At 40.1% G+C, this 22,014-nt stretch overlaps 2 protein-coding genes across 4 annotated transcripts in view; one reads left to right on the top strand and one right to left on the bottom strand.

The window, feature by feature from the left end:
• The window catches only part of LOC306892457 (myomegalin), a 22,657-nt gene extending 15,138 nt beyond the window's left edge, over positions 1–7,519 (top strand). Inside the window, exons 29-40 of the mRNA XM_079453583.1 lie at positions 503–634; positions 1,043–1,159; positions 1,255–1,444; positions 1,730–1,854; positions 2,486–2,704; positions 2,800–2,901; positions 3,363–3,568; positions 3,644–3,787; positions 3,869–4,007; positions 4,196–4,242; positions 5,368–5,422; positions 5,871–7,519. Of these exons, the coding sequence (XP_079309709.1) occupies positions 503–634; positions 1,043–1,159; positions 1,255–1,444; positions 1,730–1,854; positions 2,486–2,704; positions 2,800–2,901; positions 3,363–3,568; positions 3,644–3,787; positions 3,869–4,007; positions 4,196–4,242; positions 5,368–5,422; positions 5,871–5,974 (1,580 nt within the window). The 3' untranslated portion in view covers positions 5,975–7,519. The remainder of the gene's footprint in view (positions 1–502; positions 635–1,042; positions 1,160–1,254; positions 1,445–1,729; positions 1,855–2,485; positions 2,705–2,799; positions 2,902–3,362; positions 3,569–3,643; positions 3,788–3,868; positions 4,008–4,195; positions 4,243–5,367; positions 5,423–5,870) is intronic.
• Positions 7,518–22,014, bottom strand: prkab2 (protein kinase, AMP-activated, beta 2 non-catalytic subunit). Of its 3 annotated transcripts, XM_079453045.1 has the most exons (9): positions 21,931–22,014; positions 21,088–21,251; positions 20,026–20,082; positions 19,092–19,246; positions 18,324–18,417; positions 15,588–15,702; positions 15,342–15,475; positions 9,317–9,385; positions 7,518–8,551 (listed from the first exon to the last, which is right to left on the bottom strand). In XM_079453045.1, exons 2-9 carry the CDS (start codon positions 21,238–21,240, stop codon positions 8,474–8,476), a joined length of 855 nt encoding a protein of 284 aa, XP_079309171.1. In that variant the 5' UTR covers positions 21,241–21,251; positions 21,931–22,014; the 3' UTR covers positions 7,518–8,473. The 3 variants fall into 3 exon arrangements, with proteins under 3 accessions (XP_079309171.1, XP_079309172.1, XP_079309173.1); XM_079453046.1 differs by lacking the exon at positions 20,026–20,082; XM_079453047.1 differs by lacking the exon at positions 20,026–20,082 and having other exon boundaries at positions 9,336–9,385.

Below are 22,014 nucleotides of genomic sequence, written 5' to 3'. Positions count from 1 at the left end.
GGCAGGTGCACACAGACTGTTTTAAAGGTTTGTAAGTGATCGTGTTTAGTAATGCGCTGTGTATTTTCATGTTAATGACTTTTGATAAAAAGCAGACAATGCTTTTCTTGACTCTGACGTTTGGACTCTTGCATTCATCCATGATTAAGCTAAAGACAAATTTTGGTCAAGTTTTAGTTTTCGATTTAAGAACGAACCAAAATGACTCGCTTAACTATATTTCTGAGACTGATCCCGTATGTCCCCTTTACGGAATCACTTTTGGGATCAGTCCGGGATGCGTTTGCGTTCTGGCGGTTTTCTGGGATCAGCGGTCTGTGTGAACGGGCCGTTAGTGGCATCATTTAAGTTGAAAAAGTCCTTCAGTCCTTTAACATGCACATGTCTCTGGAAAACAGTTTTTTGAACGTACTCTACAAATAAAGCTGAATTATCTTCAGTGGACTTAAATAAAGTCTCTGCATTCATTTATAGACGTAACACATTTAATAATGATTGACAGGTGTGGATGTGATTGAAGAACACCTGACAGAGATTCGATCTTTACGTCAGCGCCTGGAAGATTCCATCAGAACCAATGAGAGACTGAGACAACAGTTAGAGGGACGTCTGTCCGCAGCTGCACGAGAGACAGGTGTGTGTGCGTGTGTGTGTGTGCGTGTGTGTGCGTGCATGCGTGCGTGTGTGTGTGTGTGTGTGCGTGCGTGCGTGTGTGTGTGTGTGCGTGCGTTTGTGTGTTTGTGTGTGTGTGTGCGTGTGTGCGTGCGTGCGTTTGTGCGTGCGTTTGTGTGTGTGTGTGCGTGCATTTGTGCGTACGTTTGTGCGTGCGTTTGTGTGTGCGTTTGTGTGTGTGTGTGTGTGTGTGTGTGTGTGCGTTTGTGTGTGCGTTTGTGTGTGTGTGTGCGTGCGTGCGTGGGTGCGTGCTATGATCATTAAATAAACACGGATCACAGATGACACTTGATGTTTACTTGTAAGAATGGGTTAGTGGTGAACTTTGGGGAATGTGATCAGTGTAACGACTGCTTGTGTGTTTCTACAGTGACACCTGCAAACATTTACATCCGGGGTCATGACACAGTCAATGAACTGACCAATGAGATTAGAGCACTAAAGGAGGAAAATCAAGAACTGCAGTCCAGATTACAAGCCAGCACAGGTACACACACACACACACACACACACACACACGTGAACACTGACACTTATCGTTTCTGTACTGACCTGATCATAATATTTGATGATAAATGATAGAGAGAAGTGAAGAGGCGGAGCAACTTCGGGAGGCTGTACTTTCAGGCCGTGTTCGTTTGAAGCAGGCGGAGTTAGAGGCGGAGAGATGGAAGGAGGAGTTAAGACGGCTGCAGACACACAACTGTAGTCAAAGTCAACAAATTCAGCAGCTGCGACAGGACAGACAGAACAGCCAAGAGCACAGCAACAGGTCTAACAAACTCAAACACACTCTGTAAACAACAAGATGTTTTGAGCCTGTTAGTTTGTATATTTCTTCTTAGCCGACAATAAAAATCGATGATAAAAAAGTGACCAAAGCATCATATTTTGTGGCTGTGAGTAAAATGATGGCAATCTTTCTCCCGGCTCAAGCGTTTCCTCATCAGAGACAAGTTTACAGTACTAAACATGAAACTACCTAAATCCATTTTCTCCCTCGGCTGCTCAGCCAATCAGATTAAAGATGAATGAAAGACTTTGTGTTTTGTCCCAGACTGCAGCATGAAGTGAGTTTACTACAACAGCAGCTCTCTGAGAGCAGACAACTGCTTCACTCCCTTCAGTGTGAACTGCAGCTGTACGAGCGCGTGTGGAGAGAGAGAAAAAGCGCCTCCACAGGTAACACTGAAATTCTACCTTTACAGTAAATACTTTACATATGAGTCTAGACAGACTTGAAGGGATAGTTTAGCCCAAAGTGAAAACTCCGTCATCAATTACTCACCGTCTAGTTGTTCCAAATCTATATAAATGAATATGGAATATATTTGGAAGAATTAGGGCTGCACGATTAATCGTATTGTAATCTTGATAACGATTTATGATTCCCACAAAGAATTGAGCATAATCGTTGTGATATTTAAGTTTTACAAGCAAGCACAAAACTCCTGATATGGTCAGAAAATCACCCCAAAGCTTGTATCTTTTAAACTGGCACTTTACAGGAAATAAATATAACGTTCTACTATTTAAATACTATTTAGCAAAACTCATAGACAAACATGAAGCGTTACCAATTGTATTTGTAAAAAAAATAGAAATAAAAAATGGAGTCGCAAAGTTTCATTCCGAAGGTCACAAAATGTATTTTTTTGTGGTGTTTAGATGATTGGTTGTGTTTTTTGAAATACGGTGTGAAATTGATACAGGGTTAGAACAACTTACGGGGTGAGTAAATGGTGACAGATTCAGAAATATACTGAAATCATGTTATTAGTGAGAATCATTAGCATCATAACTCTTTGTTTAGGATACGCGTGTGAGGTGCAGTACCCGTCAGTGGAATTGCGAGAGCTGTTATTGGAGGTTCGGGCTCTAAGGGCCCAGCTGGAGCACAGCGTCCAGGAGAACAGCGCTCTCCGCATTCAGCTGCAGAAACAGTTGGATCAGTTTGTCGAGTTGCGTCCGTCTCCCATTTTTCCTGTCAGCCCGCTGAGAGATGCGCTTTACCGCAGACAGTTACTGCATGGTAACCTGCACGCATGTTCTTTTCTTTCTTCTGTCCTTCGACTTAAATGTGAACACTGCGACGTGTTTTAACATACAGATATGTGTTTTTCACAGACCCGTCTCCCTCTCCTCCGGTCAGAGATGTCGGCCCTTTTTCATCTGGACCTCTGCACTCTCCGTTCTCAGAGCTGGAGGAGAACGCTGTGAACACCACAGGTGTGTGTGTGTGCATGTGTGTCAACTGCATCTGTGCATACAGTATGAGACAATACTCACTGAAACAGTGTTAAAAACAGTTGATAGGTGTTGTTCGTTGTTAGTTTTTTAAAGTTTACATCAACTTTGAAATAATCATATAAAACACTGCATAACTAAAGGTGTGTCCATTCTCAGCACGTTCTTAATTCCTGACACTTAAAATTCCTCCCAAGTTTGTTTGTTTTTGGGTGGAGTAACGTACTACGAAACTAATGTTTAGTATGATGCAACGTAAGCCGATTTGGATAAAAGCATCTGCCAAATGCATAAATGTTAACTTTATTGGGAAAATCTTGATAGTTTTCAAGTGAATCTATTGTGGTTTAAAAGAAAACTGTTCTAACAGGTAACTGTGGGGAGTCCCTGTCAAGTAGCTAATAATGTAGAACTGTGAAGTAACCAGGCAATCTTTATGTCAGACTCACTGGAGTGTCCCAGCGATCTGGAAGGAGATGCTCCGGACGGCTCATTTGCCAACTGTAACGGGCGTCACGTGATCGGTCACGTGGATGACTACAGCGCACTGCAGCAGCAGGTGTTGGAGGGAAGCGGGTTGGTTAGGCGCATGGAGGCTGCGCTTCAGTCCTGCCTCAACACTGCACTGCTGCAGATCAACAGCGGAAAGGTGATGCTGAACGGTCGCTTACAAATGAAAGGGTTTGCCAACAGTGGACTTGTAGTAATTTTCTGTCTGTTTTAGGGGCTGGAATATGAGGCCGTAAAGACCCTGCTCTCCAACACGAAGACTTTGCGGCAAATTCTAGATGAGGCCGCGTCTCTGCTGAAGATGTTCTGGCGCGCAGCGCTACCGAGCAGCGACGGCCCTGCCCATCTCATCCACACGGTTTGGAAGTCATACTTGTTTTAGAATTAATGTCACACTCACTGAAGGCAAAACATGAAATGACGTGTAAATGTCTCACAGGAGCAGTCCATGCGCAATGAGATCCAGTCACTGCATCTGAGAATCGCTGAGCAGGAGGAAGTTCTGCAAGGTACCATCCAGCGTTTGCGAAACACCAACCGCACTAAAGAGAGCATGGAGGCTTTCATTGTTAACCAGCGTGAGTACACAAGATTTCTCTCAATTCATTAGACACCACATATTTTCTACTATTCAATTATCAGTAAACAGTGATGTCATTATCGAGAGTAAACACTTAGTTCATGCCAGTCAGGACACAGGTAAGTTCCTTTGGTTGGTTTGAGGAGTGGTTATAAATTCCAGAAGTGTCTTTCATCTGTGTTGCAGTGTCCAGGACTCGAGATGTCTTGAAAAAAGCCAAAGCCAATCTAGAGGTGAGATGAATGTGTATTGACTAGGGCTGCACCATTAATCACGGTTTTCACTAAATATCATGTAAATGGACCAATCTAGTGAGATTATGATATCGCGACGGTTTCGACTGTGTTTATGTGCAGCTTGTTTGTGAAGCTCAGTAGGAAGTGCTGCTCCATCTGATATCACTATGAGTTTGAGTCGCTTATAATGTGCATTTGAAAAAGCAACACACGTCAAACATCATTGTTATAAAACTTTATTATCATGAAAATACCTGAAAAGGCTTGAAAAACAGTAATAGAAAGATCTCCATAAGCAATTTCTGGAACTACGGCTGTGTCTCAATCAGCTCCCGAGGTGGTGAATTACAGTAGTAAATGGTGTACAGGGGTTCGGGCACTGGTAAGACCCTGGCTCACTTCACACTGGGACACTGTTCACCTATTTTTGTGTGATGTGACTGCTAAGCACACTGTGATAATTCACAGCTGGTATTTATCAACAACAGGCAAAACCCACACCTCTATGACTTCATTGTACAACACTGGTGAAAGTACATTATGAAAAACACTATCATTATTCAGTTACATATCCGCCCATAAAGTAGATTCCCTGCCTGACTAGCAACATGTGTTTATATTTGAACAAACATATTATGTCACGTTTCATGAAGTTTATTAAGTTTTCTCGTTCCATTAACGGTTTCGAAAAATGTCACCTGATTTCCGGTAAGGGAACAGGGAGAATGGATGGTCAGGGGTTTTGAGTTGCATTGTGGGAAGTTTTAGGTTATAAACAATTCAGTGCACTGGAAATGTTTTGTGAATGAGCCCTTAAAATGGTGGAATCCCTCATCAGTGCACTCACTACTGAACAAGCGAGCTGATTGAGACACACCCTACGTGTGCTGTTGTACTTCTTTTGTGGTGCTTATTTGGCGTTTATGCACGAGAGCGCCTTCTGTCTTTCAGATGCAGCAGCATTTAACCGCACTTCAATGAAGAACGTGAGAATAGTGTGCGGTTTGTTAACGATTTAGTGTGCGGCCCTAGGATCAGCTGATTTAAGAGATGATGTACTGGATAATTCTTCTGTGTTCACACCTCTTTCACTCCTTTTTCTTTTTCTCTAAATGTATTCAGAAGAATGAGTTCAGGATTTCTTCTCTAAGCTCCTCCTCTTCTGCCCTTTGCCATGGTAATGGTCTGGCTTGTGCCATGTTTATGATGTTATGTTTCATACATTTATTCATTTGGCAGACACTTTTATCCAAAGCAACTTACAAGTAGGAGAGCATATAAACATTTTGTCAACACGCCAAACAGTAGCCTAACCCTTTGATACTCAGACTGGCTAACTTAAAACAGTTTTTCTTCTTATACAGCTGCTGTAAATGTACCACTTAATGTTCAGTCAGAATCAGGCGCTATGAACCGTGTTTTGATTTTATTGTACAACCTTCATTGTTGTGCATATTTCACAGCTGTTGCTAACTCTTATGTCAGCTGAATTCTTTCTAACCCTACAACAGTCCAACAAACAGACTCTGTGTGTGTACAGTATGTGAAAATGAACCGTATTGTAATTGTGTAACTGTACAAAAAGAGTGATTTATATGTCATCTTTTTATTTCCCTGTTATGCAGGGAAAAGCCTCACAGGTGTCTCTGCAGGGTCTTCCGATTGGGGTCTTGTGACCCCCTCACGTTCAGAGATCACCATGACAACAGCCAATCAACAGCCAATCTAGAAAAGCTGCGGGGGTGTGTTGCATTAAAGCATCCCACCCATCACAACCTCTCCTCTTTAACACTCTCATTTTGTCCTCTGTACTTTCAGAATAGACATGAAGTTTTTGCCTTTTAAAATAAATGTTTTACATTATTGTTGCCATAGAATGTGTGTGGTTGCCATGATAAACAGTGGACCGTTACAAGTATTGATGTCCTATATAAATCTCTGCACTTATGCCACTCTGAGACACAAAGAGACTGATGTGACATTACCTCCCATCTCCCAGAGGCTACCACTTTGAGTCGTAGTTCTGTTCGGACACATGGACAGATCTGCATTAACCTAAACTAATGCATGTGCAATAAGTTAAATGATGTTCTGCTTTCACATGCTTGACACTATTGTATTCTTTAGTACGAAATGGTATGTGTAGTATTTGCATGGAAGAAGCTGAATAAAAAGTAAACTAGCAGCTGTTTGTTTGAGGTTCACCAGAACGTGCCAAAGTTCGGATGGGTAATTTCCTTTAACACTGACATTGCTAGAGGTTTTAATGCTGATGCCATCATGTAAACTGACTTCAGCTTGATTAAGGTGGTGAAATTGGTTATGAATGGCCTGTTCACTCTAGAAATCTGCAAATTTCCACCTTTAAATGTATATTATGTACATGGAATAAGTGTGCATTAATATATGGCAGACCTTGTGCACATCTTATCGATGGCAGTGTACATGAAAAACTTTGGCATGATTTCGGTGGGACCAGTTTAAGATATTACAATAACAAGGCCAATGTCATTTTTGGAAGGCATCCAATGGAAGGCAATAGATGTGTGCTGTGTAGTTTTAATGCTTTGCACAGATGTACATATATGACTGTTATATATGTGGTTCACTATGTTTGCAATTTGCCATACAAGCCAGTTTTCAAAGCATGGGAAGCTGTGCAATAGCCAACTTATCATATTGCAGCAATCAAAACATCACTTGTAGAAGTTGCCTAGAGCGTTTTGGAGTTGCCTTTGCATTCATTTGATAAAAAAAGAAGGAAAACACTTCAAGGCCGCAAACATCATCACTAGTCCATTCGGCTTTGCCTTTAAACAGCCATTTAAGCACTCTTTAGCGAGAAATGCTTAGGTCTTGTGTGAGCGCCATAATGTCTTGTATCGGAGATAAAAAATGAACAAATGGGTTTAAAAGTAACCGCAAGTCTTAATTAAGTGAATGTTTTGGAAAACATGCCAAAGCTTATAAAGATGAGCAAATGTTAGTTGAGAAACTAAACTGTATAGTATGTATATAGTGCTTAAAGGCTTAATTGTTGCCATAGTTACATATGATTGTGTAATGTAATAAAAGGTACCGACGCAAGAGCCAACGCACTCTGTGTCTGAAGCTAACAAATATGTTGCATTATGAAAGCTGCTTTTAAAATAAAAAATGATAAAAAGTCAAAAGCATTCATATTCATTTTGTGTGTTTCATGTGTGTACAAGTGGAACTTTAACCATTACAGCTTCTTAAAATGTAAATAAAAGAAAAATGAGTAGACAATCTGAATGTATCGCTATTTTATTTTATGAAAACACCCATCACCTAAAATGCAAAACAAATGTTGCACAAACGTTCCTTCAGTGCATGTGAGCTCACAAAAGAAAACAAATCTAATTTGTTTTCTTTTTCCAAAAAAATACAGCACCAAAAGATATATGATATCTACCTTCATTTGGACTAAAACAAACTCCAGTGAATAAATATAACGCCACACTTTTTCGGATCACAGCATCAAAACATTTGTATACACATCACCTAGTCCAAACATTTGATACAGAGTAATATATAAATGTGTTGTATAACATAGGAAATATTTGTGACTAAATAAATACATTCCTACATGATAAAATGAAAACTGTTTGTCTCATTTGTCTTGATACAGTGAAACAAACCAAGTTAAAGTGCTTATTTGCACAATATTAGGGTGAAATAGAAATAATAATAGAAAGCCCTGTAACATTATAACCTGATGGTCTTAAAAATGGGTTCTTTGAAACATAACCAATACACACTCTTGTAGTTGAATTTTGTGTAACATCATAGAGCAACTGGACTGAAAGAAAAACCGATGTGAACGATCCAATCTGAACTTAATTTTGTTTTAATGAAGGACCCGTAGAAGCGTGTGTATTCTTCTCCCTGCTGATAAAAATGAGTAGGACAACAAAGTATAAACTTTTACATTATAAACCTGTCACACATTATCAATGCACCTGCAGCGATAAAGTCTGAATCCTGATAGATTGCTGTTAAAGGGCTTCATCATGGTACACCTCAAGATTGTACTTGCAAAATAGTGAAAATATGACAAAAATCAACTTGGGTGTTTAAAGACAAAAAGGTAAATTGTTCAATTAGAACACACATGCGTTAAAATGTCAAGCTGATACGGTCGATGTATACGTGTCAAACGTGTTTCTAGTGCATTCTCAGCTCAGACGGACGATGACTGCACTTATTAAATGGGTTTGTACAGCAGAGAGGTGACGTATTTCTTCTTATAGCGATGAGTGGCACTGAGAACCATCACACCATCCTAGGAGAGAAAATAGTCCGAAAATTCATTTCAATTGTCACACTAAAGCTCTAAACACAATTGGTCAATTAAGTTACAGCTGTATTATTTATGCTTAAACTAAACAAAAACTAGAAAGAGCAGACAAATTTAAGTGTTTGTAGCATTACATATCTATATATTCTGTTCTGAACAACAGCTTATGCAACTCGTGTAATGTCTGGCAGCTCAGTGGTTACAGCATGGCGTCAACCAAAGTCATGGGTTCGATCCCAGGGATTGCACATACTCATGTGACGAGGTCCAACTGGTCTCGCGAGAACACAACATCCTCACGCAATTGGCATGATGGGATTTTGGGCTCGAAATTGCGAGCATTTTAATCGCATTTGCTCCCTAAATTCAACCTGTCTGACCTCAAAATATATTTCGGAGAATTTGTGTGAGTGCACATTTTGTTGTGGTGTGACCTCTTTTCATTACTGTACAGAACACGCCAATAACTGTAGCAGACGAGTGAGCTACAGTGACCGGCCCTGGCCAATCGGCAACGTGATTTTCCATCCCGCAGCACTACTTTCCCACATTTGTTTATGTAAACACATGGTAGACGGACGGGTTTCAACGTTGGCGCACGTCTGCAGCGCCTCCCGCATATTAATCACAAGTGTTTACGGAGGTTCCCTGCATCAGCAGCTGATCTGACTCTCCCACAAGTACAGTATGGGTTATGCGTACATGTTAATATTAATGTAAATGGCACAGCACACTATAAGGATCTGTAACCTTTATTGAGAGCGCATACAGATGATTCAGCATGACATGGTTTGGTTCCGGCAGCAGGGCAGGATCACACTGAAACAGAAAACACAAAGTATCCTTAATGCAAATCCAAAATGCACAGTTCTACTGTCTACATTTAAAAAAGGGGAGAGGGAGAGTATGCATGTTTATGTTATTGTATATACTTCCTTGAAATGCTTAGTCAGTTATTTATTTTCTTTATTTGATCATCATTAACGAATTTACAAAAAATCTTCTTGTCATTTATTGATATTTCATCATATTTTTAAACACTACTGAAGGAGTTCACAATCATACTCTGGTCCTTTTTTGGTTGATTTTTCTTTACCATTCAATTAGTCAACTTTTCAGTAAATCAAATTTAAGTTTTGTAATGAGAGAACATAAAATGTTGGCCTAATTATATTCTCCTGAAATGTGAGCATGATAGAGAAAAACATAACAGATAAAGTGAGAAAGCAACAGAGAGAGAGAGAGTAAAAGTGAGACAGTGAGAAAATAATGCAAAGAGAGCAGACGAGTGGGTCAGAGAGGTCAGAGAGAGCAAAATAGAAAGAGTGAGAAAGAAAGAAAGAAGGAAAGGAAAGAAAGAAAGAAGAAAAAACACAGCGCTAGAGAACGAGAGGGACAGAGATACAGTTTTGGTCCCCAAAATACGAGAATGACACAGAAAGCAACACAAACCTGAAATCAGACAAAACTTTTGTGAAGCACTCCGGGATTACAGCAACACAATACACGACAAAACACAACAACACCTCAAACACACTCTCAACGAAACCCAAGACTCCATTAATAATAATAATCATCAGATTGTAAAAGTTTAGTAACTGTGGGAATACTATTTTTAAAATGTGCTCGGAGACATTTCCTCAGATAGGGTTACACCTGATGAATAAAGCACAGCATGACGATTTCTGATGTAGGAGACGTTTTATTTAGTATGACTTACGCCAATAACGTCACATACATACAAATAGTAACGTCAATAACAAAAGAATAATGACACAGACATCAACTCTGACACATCTCACCTGACTGCAGATATTGAATCGGTTTGCTTTCACGCACAGCTTTCAAAGTCAAATAGTCTAAAAAATATCAAATTACTTTTTTGCTGTTGATGTTTTTTTGTTCAATCATAAGAGTCTTGTGACCCACTGAATAATCTGGAATCATTTAAAGAAACTCAAACCCAGAAAAGCATGTGCTTTAGACAAAATCAGAACAAAAGAGAGATCTCGAAGAATATCAGTCAGCTCTGTGTGGTTTTTGACATTGAAGGTCTGGTCTTGATTTTGTGTTTGGCATTGTTTCACGATGTCTATCTCCATGTTTACATTTGACGATTCCCTCTGTGTGCTGATGATCTGAAGAGACCTACAGCAATCACTTAGCACCTTGCTTTATTGTTTGTTGTTATTGAAAATCTCTTGTGTTATGCATAATGATTTGACAATATCATGACAGGCTTAGCCTACTCATTTCGAAGGCTGCGTCCTCCTGAGGTCGTGTTTGTCAGCCAGACTTAAGAGCTGAGACACATCTACAGTTGACGAATAATTAACAAATTATGAAAATTTGTTGAAAAAAAGTTTTTATATTAATAAAGTAACATGTATATGTGATGTGTGGACAGTCTGGACACCCTTTCAAATGGCACGGTTGTCCCGGCAATGCAAATTTTTTTTTACATTATGTTAATAATATTAGTAACAGTTTAACCGATAGTAGAGTTAACTTAACACCGATAGGAGAGAGAGAGAGAGAGAGAGAGAGACAGAGACAGAGAGAGACTTTGTTGACTTTAAAAAAGCTTTTGACTCAATCTGGCATGAGGAGCTTTTCTTTCAGCTTATTCAATGCGGCATTGGAGGAAAAACCTACGACATCATCAAATCAATGTACACGGATAACAAATTTGCAGTTAAAATAGGCAACAAGCACACAGACTTCCTCTCCCAGAGTCGTGGAGTAAGACAGGGCTGTAGTCTGAGTCCTACTCTATTTAACATCTACATTAATGAATTAGCTCGGGCTTTAGAACAGTCACCAGCACCCGGTCCCATCCTACTAGACACTGAAGTGAAATGCCTTCTGTTTGCAGATGATCTGGTGCTGCTGTCACCCACAAAAGAGGGTCTACAGCAACATCTAGACATCCTGCACACTTTCTGTCAAACATGGGCGCTATCAGTGAACCTTAAAAAGACCAAAGTTATGATATTCCAGAAAAGGCATAGTCGACAAAACCAACATCACAACTTTAAACTCAACAACGTGCCTTTAGAGCAAACCCAAAACTACACATATCTCGGTATAAACATCAGTAACACCGGAAACTTAAACAAGGCAGTGAACGACCTGAGAGACAAGGCACGAAGAGCTTTTTACGCTATCAAAAGGAATATAAAAATCCACATCCCAGCTGGAATTTGGCTTAAAATAATCCAATCCGTTATAGAACCAATAGCACTTTATGGATGTGAGGTTTGGGGTCCCCTCACCAACCAAGAGTTCACCAAATGGGACAAACACCCAACTGAGACCCTGCAAACAGAAATGTGTAAAAACATTCTACGGGTACAACGCAAAACCCCAAACAACACCTGCAGAGCAGAATTAGGACTATATCCTCTAATAATTAAAATACAAAAAAGAGCGATTAAATTCTATAACCACCTTAAGAACAGCGATACAGAATCACTCCATCACAAAACCTTACGTCACCAGGAGCTGAACCCAGAGAAAAGTTGTCTCATCCAACTGATCTCAGAACTAACTCTAAAACCCCAAACGTGTCCAACTGAACCCCAAACTCCAGCCAGAATTAACCAAATAATAAAAACACAAAAAGAAAAATATCTCAAACACTGGACAGAAGCAACAGCTCAGCAAAGTAAACTTGAATGCTATCGGTCATTAAACAGAGAATATAAAGCGGCAGAATACCTCAAAAGCGTATCAGACCCTAAACTAAGAAAAGTGTTGACCATGTACAGACTCAGTGAACACAAGCTCACTGTGGAGACGGGCCGACACAGACAGACATGGACTCCAAGAGAAGAGCGACTGTGTCCACACTGCACACAGAGACAAGTGGAAACAGAGCTGCACTTCTTAACCTCGTGTCCAAACTATACGGACATCAGAGAAACATTCTTCCCCCAGTTCACAAACTTCCACAAAGACTTCAAGCAGTTTCAACAACAGGACAAGATCTCATACATACTGGGAGAAAAGCCCATCAGCTCAAACCTGGCGGCGAGATACGTCAAGTCCTGTCACGACAGAAGAGCAACAAACAGCACAACACAACACAACACTGACACAACACACACAACACAGACACAACACACACAACACTGACACAACAACAGGACAAGATCTCATACATACTGGGAGAAAAGCCCATCAGCTCAAACCTGACGGCCAGATACGTCAAGTCCTGTCACGACAGAAGAGCAACAACCAGCACAACACACACAACACTGACACAACACACACAACACTGACACAACACACACAACACTGACACAACAACAGGACAAGATCTCATACATACTGGGAGAAAAGCCCATCAGCTCAAACCTGACGGCGAGATACGTCAAGTCCTGTCACGACAGAAGAGCGACAACCATCACAACACAACACTGACACAACACACACAACACTGACACAACACACACAACACACAACACTGACACAACACTGACACAACACACACAACACACAACACTGACACAACACTGACACAACAACAGGACAAGATCTCATACATACTGAGAGAAAAGCCCATCAGCTCAAACCTGACGGCGAGATACGTCAAGTCCTGTCACGACAGAAGAGCAACAACCAGCACAACACACACAACACTGACACAACACACACAACACTGACACAACACACACAACACTGACACAGCACAACACTGACACAACACAACACAACACTGACACAACACAACACTGACACAACACTGACACAGCACAACACTGACACAACACAACACTGACACAACACACACAAACTGACACAACACTGACACAACACTGACACAGCACAACACTGACACAACACTGACACAGCACAACACTGACACAACACTGACACAGCACGACACTGACACAGCACGACACTGACACAGCACAACACTGACACAACACAACACAACACTGACACAGCACAACACTGACACAACACTGACACAACACAACACTGACACAACACTGACACAGCACAACACTGACACAACACTGACACAACACTGACACAGCACGACACTGACACAGCACAACACAACACTGACACAACACAACACTGACACAACACTGACACAACACTGACACAACACTTTCACAACACACACAAACTGACACAACACTGACACAACACTGACACAGCATGACACTGACACAGCACAACACTGACACAGCACAGCACAACACAACACTGACACAGCACAACACTTACACAACACAACACAACACAACACAACACAACACAACACAACACTGACACAACACACACAACACTGACACAGCACAACACTGACACAACACAACACTGACACAACACTGACACAACACACACAAACTGACACAACACACACAACACTGACACAGCACAACACTGACACAACACAACACTGACACAACACTACACTGACACAACACACACTAACACTGACACAACACTACACTGACACAACACAACACTACACTGACACGACACTGACACAGCACAGCACAGCACAGCACAACACTGACACAACACTGACACAACACTGACACAGCACTGACACAGCACGACACTGACACAGCACAACACTGACAAAACACAACACTGACAAAACACAACACTGACACAACACTGACACAGCACGACACTGACACAACACTGACACAACACACACAAACTGACACGACACACACAAACTGACACAACACTGACACAGCACGACACTGACACAGCACAACACTGACACAGCACGACACTGACACAGCACAACACCGACACAGCACAACACCGACACAGCACAACACAACACTGACACAACAATGACACAGCACAACACTGACACAACACTGACACAGCACGACACTGACACAACACAACACTGACACAACACAACACTGACACAACACACACAAACTGACACAACACTGACACAACACAACACAACACTGATACAACACAACACACACAAACTGACACAACACTGTCACAACACACACAAACTGACACAACACAACACTGACACAACACACACAAACTGACACAACACTGACACAACACACACAAACTGACACAACACAACACAACACTGACACAACACAACACAACACTGACACAACACACACAAACTGACACAACACACACAAACTGACACAACACAACACTGACACAACACACACAAACTGACACAACACTAACACAAAACTGACACAACACACACAAACTGACACAACACAACACTGACACATCATACACAAACTGACACAACACAACACAACACAACACAACACTGACACAACACACACAAACTGACACAACACACACAAACTGACACAACACAACACTGACACAACACTGACACAACACACACAACACAGACACAACACTAACACAACACTGACACAACAAACACAACACTGACACAACACACACAACACTGACACAGCACAACACTGACACAACACACACAAACTGACACAACACAACACAACACTGACACAACACTGACACAACACACACAAACTGACACTTATGACAGGATCCTGTCACTTTCACTAAGAACTTTTGTCAATACTTTGCACTTTTATGTCTGTATTGATGTGTACATATTGTTTCTTATATAGGATACTCTTATTTTATTTTATACAGAATATTTATATTTAATTCTCCTGCTTTGGCAATGTAAAACACTTTTTTATCATGCCAATAAAGCTTTTTTGAATCTTGAATCTTGAGAGAGGGAGACAGAGAGACAGAGAGAGGTTCTTACCGAGATGCTGGTGTCCTTGTTAAGGATGACTTGTAGGAGATGAGGCGGGAGGATGGGCGGAGCTTTGAAGCGTTCCTCAGGTTTAAACATGTACATGTTCTGTGCGTACGGACCAGGCGGTGAACTGGACAGATCTAAACAGACTCAAGGATCAGCACATACATCCACAACTCAACTTTATTGTGTTCATCCGAATAACGTGATTCCACAAAGTTTCTATGTGACGTTCAGACAGATGGATCTCACCTGACGTATCAGAGCACTCCAGCGAGTCCACCTGCAGTGCATCAAATACCTCAAAGTCGGACTTCTTCACATGAATCAGATTATTAATGGTGCCCATCTGACTGGTAACCACAGGCTGAAGAGAAAACATACACTTTTCAGTTTAGTCAATATTTACTCACATGTGGAACAAAAGATCAAATACCCTGAGGAAGAGAAATAAGACCACTAGAACATTCTGCTAAAGTTTTCTTTTGTGTTTCTGGTTTGGTGATGTGCATTGAGAACAAACCGATGTGCAGGGCCAGACGGAAACTGTGGAATAGTACCGTGTATTTGATTGAGTACGCATCAAGTACTCTGCTGTTTAGGGTTGCAATCTGGCGATTTTATGACGTAATCGATTCCAAAGACATCCACAGTCTACTTCTCAGGCGAATCTTATAGATCGTGATCGTTTCTAAAGTAGGGTTAGGGTTACAGACCAAGAGAATTTTACCTCACGCAAAGCAAAAGTAAAAAACACTAATTAAGCAGCCTGTCTATATAAATGTCCACACGATATGGTTGTCTTGTTCGTTTTGCATCACATGTTTTTGTTGATAAAAGCAAGCTTAGCCTACACATTATACTTGAGTTTAAGAAGCGCCGCAGACGCAGCAAAGTCACACATAACAATGCAATGAGCAAACAAGTTTGTTAAAGCGCTTATGTTTTTTTCCACATTAATTCCTTTCTTCTGTGCTGAAACAGTATCACTGAAAGATCCATTAAAGGAGTCAAAAACACGACTGAGATCGTCAGAGTTTAAAGCTGTGAACACAGTTTACATGTATGATCATCATTATAAAAATATGTCATTCTGCATGTAAAATGTATATAATAAATAAACAAGTAGGTCTATATTCAATAATGGTGTTTATAAAACATGTTCAGTTTTTATTTAGGTTTAATTGCAATTTTGACAGCTGATTTGTAAATGCTAGTGTACAAATACAATCTGGATCTTAAAATGGGATCGTGATTCTTTGATTGTGATATTCTTTTTGAGAAAATTGCCCAAGCTGTTGCATTTCTAATATAAATGGTATGCGACCTAACGCAAAATGTTAGTTTTTTGGTTCTTGGAATTGACAACCGGCCTAGCTCCTCTATAGTAGTTCACTTTAAAGACATTTTATCTTTTCACTTTTTGGCTCAACGCAATTTACGCAAACCGTCCGATGACAAGATGATATCAAAGTATCACAAGAGCATCTGATCTCGCGTGACAATGATGTCAGACGGGAATCTTTTGTCTACATTGCATATACCTAAGTTTTCTCTGTTAAATTACTTATTGTCTTTCGTTTCAAACAGACTATTCTGAAATTAGCTGAAATAACATTAAATATTTTCTCCATTCTTTTTGTTATGTATACTATAAATGACACATGGTTAGGGTTAGAAAACTAGTTATTCCAATTACATGTGTATTGATTGATTGTAAACCTCAAATAAATGTTATTTTTGATTTTACTTGTAAAGTTTAAAGGCCCATTCTCTCAAATCTTTTAACACATTTATTTTAAAACATTTTTTAATTTATAACATATTTCAAACAATTTAAAAACTATTCCACAGAATTCCGCAGATTAAGAAATAAATTCTGCGCAGAATTAACAAAAAAAGTCAGCAGATTCCGTCTGGCCCTGCCGATGAGTGACGTGACGTGAGCCATTCTCCAACAGTCACAGACACAACAGTGATATTTTCAAGGCCCCGTTGTGTGCCTGATACAATGACAATGCAGCATTAATCATTACGCAGAGGGAATAATAGGAGCAAAGTGGATGAAGTTATCATGTGGAGGAATTATAAGATGCTGTTATTATTCATTAACTGTTGAGCAAATGTCTTGTAGTTTGTGCACTTCTCGTCATAGCAGCACACGCTCCACATCAGTTGGGTAGTGTCAGCTTCACCACCTATGCTCACTTATTCACGACAATTACAAATGGGAATTTTGATGATACACTGACAAAGGCAAGATTTACGGGAGTTATTGCCTTTCTCTTACCAATTATATGATTCTCAGAAATCGTCTTCATAAATTAGGTGATATATTTCAAGTTAACATTTTATTTCAACAAAAAAAGTTGTAAACTAAACATAGAGGTCACATAAAACATTGGAGTGTTTTCATGTTGATATACTGGAAAGTAGAGAAAATGCTGCTTTACTGTTTCTACAAATAAGTGACATTGGGCCCTATTTTCACGATCTTCGTACACGGTTTAAAGCGCACGGTATCGGATCCGCTCAAAGGTAAAATTTCTACTAATGTGCCCCTTAAATAACAAAATATATTGCGGCGTTGACTTTAGACCAGGTTGGAGTACAGTCAATTTTTTTTCTGTATTGCGCCGGGTGTACGATAGGGCCCATAGTATTATGTTGTGTTTCTGTGGTTTCTATGAAAGTAAAACTGAAAACGGACGCTATTGACAGGCAATGCACATTTCACAGATTCAAATTTCACTGGACCTCAACATTATGGAAACATTTGGTATAATGTAAATGGAACAAATTATATAAAGCATTCCTCAAGTGATTTTTTTATATTTTAACACATTGTGTATGTAACCATATTTTTTCATCAGTCTCTTTCTGTATTTGAGGAATGATCTTGTTGAATGATGAAGTAATGTTTACACTGTCCTGATTGTGCTGTGTAAAGATCATGAACCGTTTAAAGGCAGATCATAATATTTTTACCTCAGAGGGGTCATGAAGCCACTGGCCATCAACAAAGAATTTGTACTGATGTTCACCTTCAAGTAGATCCAAGACTGCTACAAAATCATTATGGCTGAAAAGAAAACAAGAGATGATACAGTATTCATCTAAGGCCCCATTTACACCTGCAAGTCTTGACACCCAATTCAGATTTTGTGACTACCTCTGAAAACGGCTGGGTCGGTTCTTCTTACTTAAGGTTTTACGGTATTCTCAGCCTCAGACGTCAAGCCCATGATCCGTTGGCTGTAGGTCTGATGCATTTGGCACACTTTTTTGGAAACACTTCAGCATGTTCAGAGTCATCATCTGATTGGTTAAATTTCACAGGATTTCCGTTAGATGTGCATGTTGCGTTCTTTAACGGAACGCCTGGAAACAACACAAACCTGTCTGATCTAAGAAGTAAGCTGACGTGTTTACAAAGGTTGCTATAATAATTCATCACGATCGACTAAACGCTTAATTCGTAAAAGTATGCAGTTCACAGCATAAACTTAAAATCATTTTGTTGCTGTTAACTTTTGACACGTTCGTGAATTTACACCTGTCTGTTACTGCATGGACATTTCAATGTGAAATATCCAAAAGCTTGTTTTTTTCCCTGTTTACACGGTTGTAGAACAAAACAAAACCGTGTCACATATGAGCAAAAATATCAGAATTGGGTCACATTAAACTGACAGTGTAAACGAGGCCTACAAATGATTATGACACGTCAATGAGATGACATCAGAACTGTAGAACCTTTTATTGAGTGGGATCTTGGTGCTCCAGTTGTTAAAGGAGCCCATGATGTAGACCTCTTTCCCTCCTCCAGCCCAGCGGATCACGGTCGGTCTGGCTTGAGGACTCGTCTTGACCATGTCCTCTAAATCTGGGGCGTCCTTGTCAACTAGAGCCTGACACAACAGTTTGAATAATATCTGCCATGACTAGTCACTACAAACAATATATTTTGGTGAGCTTGTGCAAGTCCCCGCAGGACTTTCACAAACAACAAGGTTATTCAGTCATAACAAAGGTCATTTAGATTTCAGATGAGCTGTTTACAAAGCAGCTAAAGAATCAAAAACAGGCTAAAAAACGGTTACGCATTGTTTATATATTATTATATACACTCACCTAAAGGATTATTAGGGACACCTGTTCAATTTCTCATTAATGTAATTATCTAATCAACCAATTACATGGCAGATGCTTCAATGCATTTATGGGTGTGGTCCAGGTCAAGACAATCTCCTGAACTCCAAACTGAATGTCAGAATGGGAAAGAAAGGTGATTTAAGCAAATTTGAGCGTGGCATGGTTGTTGGTGCCAGACTGGTCTGAGTATTTCCCAATCTGCTCAGTTACTGGGATTTACACGCACAACCATTTCTAGGGTTTACAAAGAATGGTGTGAAAAGGGAAAAACATCCAGTATGCGGCAGTCCTGTGGGCGAAAATGCCTTGTTGATGCTAGAGGTCAGAGGAGAATGGGCCGACTGATTCAAGCTGATAGAAGAGAAACTTTGACTGAAATATCCACTCGTTACAACCGAGGTATACAGCAAAGCATTTGTGAAGCCATAACACGCACAACCTTAGGCGGATGGGCTACAACAGCAGAAGACTCCACCGGGTACCACTCATCTCCACTACAAATAGGAAAAAGAGGCTACAATTTGCACAAGCTCACCAAAATTGGACAGTTGAAGACTGGAAAAATGTTGCCTGGTCTGATGAGTCTCGATTTCTGTTGAGACATTCAGATGGTGGAGTCAGAATTTGGCGTAAACAGAATGAGAACATGGATCCATCATGCCTTGTTACCACTGTGCAGGCTGGTGGTGGTGGTGTAATGGTGTGGGGGATGTTTTCTTGGCACACTTTAGGCCCCTTGGTGCCAATTGGGCATCGTTTAAATGCCACGGCCTAACTGACATTGTTTCTGACCATGTCCATCCCTTTATGACCACCATGTACCCATCCTCTGATGGCTACTTCCAGCACGATAATGCACCATGTCACAAAGCTCGAGTCATTTCAAATTGGTTTCTTGAACATGACAATGAGTTCACTGTACTAAAATGGCCCCCACATCTCAACCCAATAGAGCATCTTTGGGATGTGGTGGAACATGAGCTTCGTGCCCTGGATGTGCATCCCACAAATCTCCATCAACTGCAAGATGCTATCCTATCAATATGGGCCAACATTTCTAAAGAATGCTTTCAGCACCTTTTTAAATCAATGCCACATAGAATTAAGGCAGTTCTTAAGGGGAAAGGGGGTCAAACACAGTATTAGTATGGTGTTCCTAATAATCCTTTAGGTGAGTGTTTATTCATTTATTATCAAGAAATCAAAAATTTCTCTGGGTAAAAAAATACTCAAATGATGAAGAAAGTCAAACTATTTGGTGCCAAATTACAGGAATGAACAGTAACTTCACAAAGATGTCATCTTAATGTTCATCTTTACATGCCAATAGTGACAGAGCAAGTGCTTTCTATCATTTTTGAACCAAGTAAATTCTCATAAGGGCATTTCATATTTTGGCTTTGTCTACTGTTTAAGTATTTACTTTCTACAAAACATTGGCTTTAAAGTTTTAAAACGACGTGTTCAACAACTGGTCATAACTAAGTATCTAATGTAGGCCCACTGAGTTAAAAACAACAACAATACTTTTATGTTTTATTTATTTGGGAACATAAGATTTGATGAGAACAGAAACAGATTGAGTGTATTTGCATACTTTAGATTCTGATCCATGTGTGTTGAAGATATTGGGGTCGTCTGTGCTGTCCAACATCATTTTGCTGGGCTCCAGGTCTTTATGGCCGCTGTCTGAACGCTGTGGCTTTGACCCGTGCCGGTCAGCAGACACTCGGTCACTTGTGTTCCCCATGACTGATGGATCTATGAGTCATTAAAGACATTCATTAGAATCTTAACCCTTATTGTCAGGGGCTTTACTAAAAACTGTAAGTTTAAGCACTTGACAATTGCGACAATTGCGCAGATGATCTCAAATATTAAGTATTCTTTATTGTAAATATTAAAGAGTGAATAATTTGATGTAGTCATGAAGAGGCTTCTGTGAAACACTGATAGTGAGTGTTAACCTTTTCTGATTGACTTATTGTGTAAAAACCTCAAATGTTTTTATGTTGAGTTAGTATAAAACTTCACAGTTTACAATGTCTGATGTAAGAAGACACGTAACCCCAAATACTTAAAACAGTCCATAATATTAGAAACATCCACGCGAAATACAACAAACTATACTTTTGATCCACTATACGTGTTAATCCCGAAAGGTTCGCTTGAGTTTATTAGATGATTGAACTGTAAACACATACAACATACATGTCATATAAAACATTTGCACGACAGATCATGATGCCTTAAGGTAGTTATAAGCTATTTTTCTACGCAAATAAACCAAATGTTTTGCTGAGCAGCTCGAGCTGTTAGCATACCGATGAACTAATCAGACTCGCACGGAGACTTTCGCTCACATTTTCAACAAATCGTCACATTATGAAGAAATATGTTCGCTCTGTAAGGAAAAAAAGTGAATTATCGAGGTCCGTACCGCAGATGAAGAGTTTTATTTCCACTGCCGAGACTCGCGACACTTTAACAACATACTTCAGCTGACAGCACTACGGGGAGCTGG

Source organism: Barbatula barbatula (assembly GCF_947034865.1).
Source record: "Barbatula barbatula genome assembly, chromosome: 3".
Lineage (NCBI taxonomy): Eukaryota > Metazoa > Chordata > Actinopteri > Cypriniformes > Nemacheilidae > Barbatula > Barbatula barbatula.
Note: the sequence above shows the minus strand (reverse complement) of the source record. Positions and strands in the feature narration are given on the sequence as shown.

Coding starts and splice junctions, on each gene's coding strand:
- prkab2 (XM_079453045.1), bottom strand. CDS start 21,240: ATGGGGAACACAAGTGACCGAGTGTCTGCTGACCGGCACGGGTCAAAG. Junction 19,247..20,025: donor TCTTCAACTGTCCAATTTTG/GTGAGCTTGTGC, acceptor CTGTTGTGTCAG/GCTCTAGTTGACAAGGACGC. Junction 8,552..9,316: donor TGTATGCGCTCTCAATAAAG/GTTACAGATCCT, acceptor TTTCTCTCCTAG/GATGGTGTGATGGTTCTCAG.